The 11,171-nt window shown below is 34.6% G+C and overlaps 1 protein-coding gene across 1 annotated transcript; it reads right to left on the bottom strand.

Annotated features, from left to right (window-relative positions):
* Positions 1-519: 519 nt before the first annotated feature.
* LOC135408767 (1,4-alpha-glucan-branching enzyme-like) lies at positions 520-10,870 on the bottom strand (the record flags this gene model as incomplete). Its single annotated transcript, XM_064643764.1, has 4 exons — positions 520-1,665; positions 3,409-3,528; positions 9,455-9,583; positions 10,686-10,870. Coding segments are annotated over 4 exons (527 nt in total), but the record flags the coding sequence as incomplete, so codon positions are not given.
* Between the last annotated feature and the right edge of the window lie 301 nt (positions 10,871-11,171).

Raw genomic sequence — 11,171 nt, 5'->3', positions numbered from 1 at the left:
TTTAACTAATTGAAATGAACGACAGAAAAAGTAAACCTAAAAGTTGAACTATGTTAAACAATTATATTTCTTGATAAACCATATAATACTTTTCCAGTGACACAACATACTCTGTAATATTCCATTTAATCTTCTTATTACTCAAGTCTGTTGGTCCATGAAATACAAACCTCACTATTTTCACATAAATCCTAACTTCTGGTGTGATCCAAAAAAAAAAAAAAAAATTACTAGGACACAGATTGATATCTAGTTCTTTTTTACAGCAAAATTCAGTCAAGTTGGAGACTTCAGAAAAAAACAACAAAATATTTGGAATGACATGTGTTATAAAAAATTATTACTTTTCTTCCTCCTGCCCCAAATCTAAGTTTCACATCCAACTATGAAAGCAAAGTAACTAAACAAATTACTTCATCCCTAAAGGGGCACTAGGATCTGACTGGAGTTGAAATGTGTGTGCAGCACTTAATCTACACCTTACAAAGAGATGATAAGACATAAAAAACAGAAGCCTTGAAAAAAGCACACATCTTTTATAAAACATACCCCAAAAAGCTATTATGAGAATAACACAGTGGAGATGTAAACAGAAATAAAGCTGTGCTAAAAAGAATCTATTCTTACAGTGACAAAACGGTTCACAGCTTATTAGAAAGTTTGATAATGTGGAAAGTTATGCGCATTTCATACATTTGTTAATAACCAAGAACAGAACAAGCAGTGAAATGGAAAAAAAAATTATAATAATTATTTACATAAGTCATATAACAAAGAACTTTTTTGTGCATTTTTCTATGCAGTTTTCAAGGTTTGTCTGATGACTTTGAAATCTGGCCCTTTAGAGCTTCACTAAACAAGCCTGAAAATTGTACAGAGAAAGGCCTAGCACTGCTTACAAAGCTTCCTCTTCATCCAGGGTTCTTTGCACCAAGAATTCCACATCTCTCTTTTCTGATTTTGCTATGTCACCTTGAATATTTCTTTTATTAGGTGATGTTTCCAGAATGAATCCTGTCACATTTCATCTTCTATTTTCGTAACACATTTGTGTGCTATTTAACCTTGACTTGAGAAGCAGAATTATTGCATGTGATTTCATTTTGTCACAACCCCCTGGGCATGTTTTGCTGACAATGTTTACTTACACACCTTAAGGGAGGTGTATCTGTCATTAAAAAATTACTTCTTTGAAGTTTGTGGTAGAGGAAGAACTAGAATTTTTGAAGCAATAAACTAAAGTCTCATGTATTGTGTAAAAAGAATAAAATAATTGTTAAACAGCAGGAAAAGAACTTCTATGAGTTTATTGGGGTGGCATCATATGCTTTTTGAAAAGAAATTGGAAGGGAAGACTTCTACTTGGATTTTAGAAGCTGCTATTAAGACTAAAGCAACTCCCAAGCAGTACAAATTACCCAAGAACTTGGATGCAAATTGCTATTTAAAATAAAACATCTCTGTTTTACTGCAAAAGAGCTGCTGGAGGCATTTACTGTAACCTTTGCTCTTTCTTAGCTGAAGATCTATCCTGCTGAATTTAGTCCAGTTTTCCAGATTTTTTCAACTCGCTTACTTTTGCTCTGTGTCCTTTTGTGAGTATTTTACCTTTATTTGGTGCCATCCTCTGGGGGGGTCGCTGGAGGTGGTCTGTGAATTGAATTGCTGAAGGACACAAGAGAAAATTTACCTGACCCACACTGCTGGGTTTCTTTCTAATCTACAGGTTGCCATTGCCATGCCACAGCTTATGCTGCAAAAGTGCATTTGCTGCTTCGTTTGTCACATGCCTCATCTTCCACATGCTCCTGGCAAACAGCACCTTCACATTTGTTTTTTTCCCCTGTCTTCAACGACTTGCACTCACCATCTAACAGACTAAATGTGAAATGAACATTCCAAATTCCAGTTAATTGGCTCGCAAAAGTTCAGTTAGTGGTAGATAATTAAGATGCTCTCCAATCACCAAGGCAAGGTATTTGAATCGGACACATGAAGCAAGAACTCTGGAGGCATTAATTTGCTACATAATCTCACGTTTCTTTGCCTGCAAATTAGCACAAATACTTACCCACACTTTGAGGGCATTGTCACATGCATACAATTTAAAAAAAAAAAAACACCCCAAAATATTCCCAAAATCCTTTACACCAAGCACAACAAAAGCACAAGAATTCTTTCATGTAATGAAACTATATTTTAAATCAAGCAAATGAAAGAAATGCCAATATTCTGAATGCAATGAAAGAAAGAGAGAGATTAAAAGTGACAATAATTCTCAGGAGTTTAGATCTTACGAGAAACGTTAAGAAGTGACACTAGAAATTCATGTCTCCATTCTGTCATGGAAGAGGAGTGGCTCTCACAAATCATTTTTGTACTCCATTTTTGTAGGCTAAGATTACAAGTGTAAGTTATTTATAAGTGTTTATATGTATCAATATACCTATGCATGGAGACACACACTCCTTTACCCATATATATGTTTTAGATATAAAAATCTTCTCAGTGATATATGCATTTTCAGAATATTTTCACTGATCTCTTGCCTTAATTCACAGCCTTTTTGCATCTTGTTTTCTTGTGCATGTCAACATACAACCACATACACATAATGTGAAAACTTACAAAGAGTGGGAAATACGTGCATATATGTATACATATATAAAGAATAGGAAAAATGACATTTTAAAATTGTTAATTGTGGTGATTGATTTCAAGAGTAGTTAAGAAAGGTGGAGTTTTATTAGTGATCATCTCAGCTAACAGAAATTGTATGGAAGGATGTGCTTCCCACTCCATCTCAAGTGATTTGTGGGAAAGTCTTTATCCATTATTCATATCACTTTAGGACTGGAAAGTCTTAAAATTCTTGATGTGAACCAAGAAATCCTGTTTCATTTTGCAAGGTTTTTCTGTAAACTGAGGAGGAGAAATGCATGATTTGCTCAAACTTGTATTTGTGGAGTTAAGAACATGACTTTAAGAAAGCCAAGCAAGATTCAGTTTCTACAGAGCTTTAAATCAAAAGCAAGCATGAAGATGGAGTTTCTTAGGCATGAAAATAAAGCAAATTATAATAATAAAAATGGCAACTCAAAAGCATATCAGTAGGCTTTCATGCATGTTGGTAAGGAGCACTGTGTGCCAGACACTAAAAGAGTGCACAGAAATTTAAAAGTAGTGTTGAAAAAGAAAAATCAGTTAACAGTATTAGTTATAATCAAACCATAACATTGTTATCTCTCCTGTATTTACACAAAGGCTGACTTCAGAAAATAAATTAAAACTACAACCCCCCCCAAAATACTAGAATAGACTCCATATTTGTGAAAAACAAACAAACAAACAAAAAAGCAAAACTTACACAGATGAAAGTAGAATTAAAAAAAAATAAATCTTGCTTACCATAATTGAATGAGGTCGATAATTGTGAGGAAATTCTTCAGAGAAGTACTCTGTATTGTGGTCCAGCCTTTGATGCCCTCCATATTCTCCAGCATCAGAATCCAGAAGGATTTTATACTTAAAAAAAAACTGTTAAGGAACTATGCCAAGTTACTTTAAATTGGGAAAGAAATCAAAGCAAAAAATCTAGAAGAACTGCAGTAACTAATATATCTAATATAACTAAAATACTTAATATAAAGCGCAAACAATAATAACATTTAAGAAAAGAGTGGAAAACCAAAAAAAATATAGAAGTTGTATCACATTTTGTCCTGAAAATTTAATTTTAGTATAGTAACTCATATTAAAGAAAGTACCTTCCAGTCTCTTCTGCAATCTGCCATGTAAGTTTATAGCATTACAGTAGCTCTGCCCAGCACTTCAGGTGAAGAACTAGACAAAAAAATGCTCCATTAAACAAAATGATGCATTTGAGTTGCATTTAAGAAGCAACATAATTGTGACTGCATTCAGCAATGTTTTATGGTCTGTCAGAATCTGATCAATGAGAAAAACATAATTTTACATAAGAAAACCCCATAACTCCTTTGAGAGTTTTCTGGAAAAGAGTTTGAGTTCTTATAGCACAGAGGAACAAAAAGAAAGTATATTTAATAGAAGACTTTTTAAGAGATAAACATTCTGACTGCAGTTGTTACAATGGTGTGAACTATTTAACGAAGTGCAACAATGAGTTGAAATATCTGTACAGATACTTAAAAGGATTCAAACAGATTTAGCAAATAATAAAAGATAAAGTTGAAAGAATAAAATCAGAAAGCATAAGGGAATAAATGAGGAGACAAAGAGCTAACTCACATTCAAAAGTGAATTTCTTCTTATTTAGAACAACAACAAATAGAATATTTTAATTTTATGATTATTTCAGTGCCTTTTAGTTTCTTGATTGGGCATAATTAAAGCATCCTTTTCCCTCCTGAAGTTACAACAGAAAGCAATCTCTACTCCCCACCACCCAAAAAAGAGAGGGAAATAACAGTGCTCCAAAATCCACAATCTGCTTCCTCAATTCTAAGCCATGGAAGAATCTAATTTTCCTACAGCTTGTATTTAATAGGATTAGGGATGAGTGAAGCAACATTCTTTCAAAGTCAGTGGTTCTTAAACTGCTCTTGCCCTTCTGCGTTTGCTCAACCTGTTTGAAAATAGACCTGCTCAAAAATGTGATATTAACAGAATTGTTTTTCAGTCTTTTTACACAATTCACTCTCAGATAAGCTGGGAAATTTCCCAGCCACCAGCCTTACTGACTGAAATCTCCAGTGACAAGGGAGACTGAAGCATGACATAACACAAAAGTAACTGCAAATTTACTCTGAGACACTTGAGTATAAAAGACTGCACAGGTTTTGCTGACAAAGGCAACAAAGAAAAACAGATGCACAGGAGGGAAAAAAGCAAAGCTGTCAATTAGCTACCAGATCACTAATGGTAACTAATCCCTTCCCCACAAGTATTTGCAGCACAATGAGAGAAGGGTCCAAAACTGCTAAGTTAGTTTCTGATTTCTACAGGGCAGGTGCCCAAAGATCACCACATTCTCTGGCAAAATCTTCATGATTGTTACCTTTTTTTAAAAAAAAAACAAACATAAGTTAGGAAAATTCTACTCTGCCAACTTTAGTCCTCAATGGCTTTTTTAGATGCACCTCTGCCCTCTATTTTATAAACACATGCAAATTACCATTCATTTCGTTGTAATGCACAACATACAAAACCACAAGCTACAACTTCAGTGTCCTTTTAACATCAGCAATGTCTGCTACTATTCCTATATATATAAAATGATATCCTGTATATTTTATTAACATGGCAAGAGAATATCTGTGTCAAGCATTTCACTCCTTGCTTCTGTGATCGACACTGTACATTAAATTTAATAATTTATCAATGTTGCAGAAAGCCCTGACATGTTTAATGATTCCCTTAAAACTAGTTACAGCAAATACCATTGTTATGGCTACAGTATTTTAAAAACAATTTATAAAATTGTGTCTGTATTTCTAGAGAGCAATGCTAAAGTTAATACCACTGTGTCTTCACACATGTATAGCATATTTCGTGTAAATACTGTTAACCAGATCCTGAACAAAGGATTTCAAGATCCTCACAAATTGGGTATTTTGCTGGAAAAAGAATTAACTAGTTTGGTAAACATGCCCATTTGCCTTCCAACTTAAAACCTCACAAAAAAGTCACTTTTCACATTTCAGAATTTTACAAGCATCTGGTTTTCTGAAGACTACTTTCACTAAAACATTAAACAATAGTTGTGCATTTTAATTAAGCACATAATAAAAGTATTTCCTTTTGCAGTGAGCTCTCTTGTTTTAGTGACAGATTGTTGGAAATACTAACCTGTATTCTCATTGGAAAAAAAAAAAAAGGCTGATTTGTGTTCAGTTTGGTGCCCAATACAGGGGAGGAGAGCAGCAAAATCCATGAACTCTTGTATGGATAGAGCTGCAAATAGAAAAGCTGACACATTATCTACCATATTACTTACTGAATTATTATGCTTTTACATTATTTTGAAATAAATATTTTAGTGTAATTTTAACATAACCTTATGCATGTTTAATAACATATTTGCAGGGTAAATGCAAATCACAAAATAGGATAATTTGAATTTTGTTCCTCAATCCTTATATTTATAAAACAATCCAAGTGCTATTTGAGGGGGTGATGGTTCAGCTTCATTTAAAGCTTTGCAGAAAAGGAGGTAAGAATTTCTACTGACCAGCTGTAAAATGATGTAAGGTTTATTGACTATTTATAGAGAAACTCCTCTTTTCTCTACAGTCTGGTTTGGCTTACCCAAACATCTATCACAAATCAAATACATTCAAATAATATTAAATAAATTAAGTCCTCTATATTATATGCAACTGCCCTGTTACAGAGATTATCCATCAGCTTAGAAAGCCTGGGCACAACTGAGCAGGACTCAGGAAGATATTCAAAAAGATTACAGGTGATCTTGATTGTTTCATGTCTATCCTTTCATAATCTGTTTTAAAATCAGGATTAGGAACTGCTGTATATTGTACAATGACATGTGTTGCCTAAATAAGCATCCATATTTCTGTCTTTCTGTGCTTTCCAGACATGCAACTAGAGCATGGCTGTGTATGTAAATATTTATTTTCTTTTAAATTCACATGTAAATCAGCTCTCATTTTCTCACTGCAACTCAATATACAAAAGATTACCTAATTAAGATTTCATCTTTATCTCTTGCTACCATTGCTTGGCTAAAAGCAAAGGATATGGTTCTGGCAACAGAGATGGGATGAAGATAAAAGTACAGAGCAAAAAAAGATAAAAAACTGTGCTGAAACATTTAATACAGAAGCTAAAAGGACAAAATGTATGCATTAAGACACATTAAGGAAAGTAAGAACTTGGTCATTAAATGCCCCATAAAACCAGGGAAAATGAAGGAAAAGGCACTTTCAAGTAGGACTGTAAAGAGTCCAAAATGGTTAGGCCATTTTGTTTTTAATAATTCTTGAATTTCACTGAAAAAAAACCAGCATAATTAATTTCAAGACGAAGGGCACCTCTGTTTCTCCTCTCCACACACTGCTAATTTTGGAGGAGACTAATTGACAGAAAGCATTTGAGGATATTTGGCTGAATTTTGCAGTGAAATTAAACACCTTGTCCTGATGAAATTCAGCTCAGAACATTTAGAAGACAGAGGAAGCTATTTAGCACTCAACTCATGAACATGTACTGAGGAGAAAGGGGGTACTGTAGCTTTTTTCTTCAACAAAATATGGATGTCTTTTGCTTAAACCAAATGCAAATTTAGAGATATGTAAATCCATATTGGTTAGTAATCAAACATGAAATGTAGATTTATTTTTGTGCCAAGATAACAAACCTTGCTTAAAAAGGGGGGAGATATATACATATAGACTTCCAACAGAGCACAAAAATTGTTCAACAAAAGCCAGTGTGGGACCTTAAGGAAGGAAAAGGAGTAATTTCTGAAGACTTTAAGCCTCTTTCCTGTTCTGTTCTTTCTCCATCCTTTCAGCCACGTTCCTTTTGAACAGAGGAAAGAAAGTATCCATATTGAATTTTTACTGCAGACTGGCCTTGGAACCCAACCACTACCCCACAGAAAGGCCCTAGTCAGTATTAAAAACATAAAACTGGAAACTTATGAATGGTTTTCCTTTTAACATTCAAAGTTTTATCTACAATCAGAGAACTAGAGACAGCTGACCTAGATGTTGATTATTCATCTACCTCAAAACTGAAGCAAATTAGGCCAAAATAATTTGGAAGTTCAAGCTGCCTGTTTCTCGTGAAAAGGCTTCTGAAAGAGCATAATTTATGAAGGAAAATTCCAGCACAAGCACAGAAATGTTTTCCTTTTGCCTTCACATAACGACACAGAAACTGGGCAATAGAAGATGCCACTCTAATATTAGTTACACCGACTCACAGTGCTGCAAACCTGTGTCTTTTCCCATGCAGATCAAAGATACATTCCCACATTAGTATGCTGTATTTCTCATTCACACCTATTAACCTTAGGTATCAACTACCTTGATAGAATTTAGCATTTGACTGATCCTCAATTAAGGGTTTTTTTTGTCTCAGTGTGCCAGATACCCCCTGAATTCTAACAGGCAGGGACAGTTACACAACTGCACTTCAAAGCAGTCTGTGAAGCAGCTTCTCTGCCTTCAGCAATTGCATGCCAGTGACTCATTTAAGTGACCTTACGTGCTCATTAGGAGCTCTAGGTGCATGTTGTAAATGTCAGAGAGCCTGAATTAATGTGTGGTGGGTTTTTTTTTCCTTAAGTATGTTTTTGCTGCATTTTGATGACAGTATTTGTGATACCCCAAGCCTCGCCTGGCTATTTGCTTATGGACAACTCTGACCTCAAATTATGGAATCATAGAATGCCCTGAGTTGGAAGGGACCCACAAGGATCAAAGTCCAACTTCTGGCCTTGCATAGGACATCCCAAGAATCACACTGTGTGCCTGAAAGTATTGTCCAAATGCTTGAACTCTGCCAGGCTTGGTGCTGTGACCACTTCCCTGGGGAGTCTGTTCCACTGTCCAACTTTTTCCTAACCTTTTCCTAATATCTAACCAAGAATATTTCCTAACCTTTCCTAATATCTAACCCTTACACAGCTTCACAGTATTCCCTCGGGTCCTGTCACTGGTCATTAGAGAGGAAAGATCACTGCCTGAATGTTCTTAAGCACCCTAAATTCAGGGCACTCTGGAGTTCATTCTCTCTAGGATTAAAATGCTTTGAGATATGTTACACTATGTAAAAATGGCAATGTGTAACACAAAGAAACCACTTTTCCCCATGACTTTTTTTCTTGCTTTACCAGTATATGACAGGAGTTGGACTCCATGGTCCTTGTGGGTCCCTTCCAACTCGGCATATTCTGTAATTCTGTGAAACAAAATTCTTCCAGCAAATCGGCATTAATTTTTTGAATCTCCCTCAATGCTAAGAATTTGGACACAAATGCAAACCCAGCCAATTACTCAAGAGTAATCATTTACTGCTTAGCTGATCCAAGAGCAAATTTTCAGTCCACCCAGTCTTAAAACAGAAATTGTGCAACCTTCCTGATGAAGGTTTACACTGATGCATTTTCCTGTGTGACTGCGTGCACAGCATCACCTTACTGTGGTCACTCTCTGTACTGCATTTAAGTTTACTTGCTTTTTCATGCCTCAACACAGTTCCAGGAAGCAAGGAATCACAAGTCTTCAAACTGCAATTTTTTTACTCATGCTATCTTCAAAAGTATCTCTTATTAAAAAAGATAAATTTCTAAATTACTTTTTTGCTGTAAACAATTAAAGCAAGATTATACTGACAAGTAACCTTTTCACTACAGTTTGCATTCGCATTAGAAAACAGAAATAAAATCAGCTTTCAACTTCTAAAACTTTTCTGCACAAGCAAAATGGTAAAGAAAAGGATATTTTCCTGGAGTTTCAATACCCACTCTGTAGTCCACGTAACTTTGATATGGATGGAAGTTAAAAATAAAAACAAGCCTTGCTCTCTCAAACGCTATGACCTTATTGCCTTCATGCTTTTCACTCACATAGGCCTGGGAAAGAAAGGAAAAAAAAAATAAAACGACAAACCAAACAAAAAAAGTTTAAAATATTTAATTTCTAACAGAATTAACAAAAACAAGAACTCTCTCACTGTTTCCATATCTCATTTCAATAACGCACTTAAAGACTCTAAAAACAAAGATATGGATGTTAACATGCAAACCAAAATTGTTTACCTATGCAATGATGTCTAAAGTTTTTGCTTACTAAAGTGTAGCTGACAGTTTTTATAAGGTAATAAAAAATTAAAGAGGTAGATACCTGGCTGGCATAGAACACTGGACAAATTCTTGCTCAAAGGTTCATAACATGGTCTTTTTATCACACTCTCCTTCAGTAAAAAAATGGATTCCTTTTATCAAATGAAATATTCAACCTACTTGTTATGGGGATCTGCACCCCACCTACTGTTATTAATTTAGAAAATGAAGGGGTTTTGTTTGTTTTTTTAGAAACCTCTGTCAGAAATAGCTTTGCTAAGCCACATTAAACTGCTGCACATACCACCTTTTTACTGTTTCCTAAAGCCATTATTAAATAACTAGATATCAATTTTAAAAAATTATTTAAAGTGGATTATGTCTAATATGAAATAATTAAACACTGAGAAATTACAATAGTTGAGTTTCTTTCATAAAAGTTACAGTGTACACTTAAATAAAAAATGCAAATACAAAAAAGGCAAGTTGAAGAGTGGGAGACTATTATTGAAAGTTTTTTCTCAGAACCAGAGTAATTATTTTTATAAAATGTATTGTCAGAACAACTTACACTTTCCCAAAGCAACACTTGGATTGGATGATGGACAATTTCATTGTCTGCTTTATCCAATCCACAGTTACTAAACAAACATAGGAAAAATAATAGGAAAAGACCTTGCCATCAAGCTAAGAGGAGACTGTTTCAGACTTCTATTATCCGTGGAAGATATTTCAGTGCCATGTTTTGACAACTTGAAATATATGGTGAGGCCTTAAGCAACGCATAATAAAGTGCTGTTTAAAATTTCTGCATGCAAATTTGGTATTGCTGTTATTCTGAACATGTACCCAAATGGTGACTAGAACTTATCATTTAGTCTATACAGCTTACCTGGGGAGATGCAAGCCAGCCAAATCTTTCCTCCAATCTATTCATATCTCTATCAAAGGCATTTAGGAATTTATAGCGAAGAAGATCATCCTCAGTAAGATTAAACTGTCTCCTGGCGTAGTGGTAACTCTCATTATTCCCTATTCTGGGGAAGTCAAGCCATTCTGGATGTCCAAATTCGTTACCTGTATTTAAAAATATTAAGGATCTGTGAAATTACACACTAAAAATACAATAAACCCGCAGAAGTAAAATATATTAATGTATAACTTTCCACAAGTTAGGAATTCCAAACAATATGTTTCTTTATATAAACCGATAATTTTATTATTAATATGTCTCTCAGAACTTCCACATTTGTTAGCAGACTTGTTTTGGCCAGAGCAAAATATCCATGGACTCCAGGGGAAGTAAAAAGTAATGAATAAACTATAAATTCCATGCTATCATGACATGCTTAAAAATTTCCCATTCCCATCCCTCAAC

This window comes from Pseudopipra pipra, unplaced genomic scaffold (genome assembly GCF_036250125.1).
Source record: "Pseudopipra pipra isolate bDixPip1 unplaced genomic scaffold, bDixPip1.hap1 HAP1_SCAFFOLD_617, whole genome shotgun sequence".
Classification (NCBI taxonomy): Eukaryota; Metazoa; Chordata; class Aves; order Passeriformes; family Pipridae; genus Pseudopipra; species Pseudopipra pipra.
Note: the sequence above shows the minus strand (reverse complement) of the source record. Positions and strands in the feature narration are given on the sequence as shown.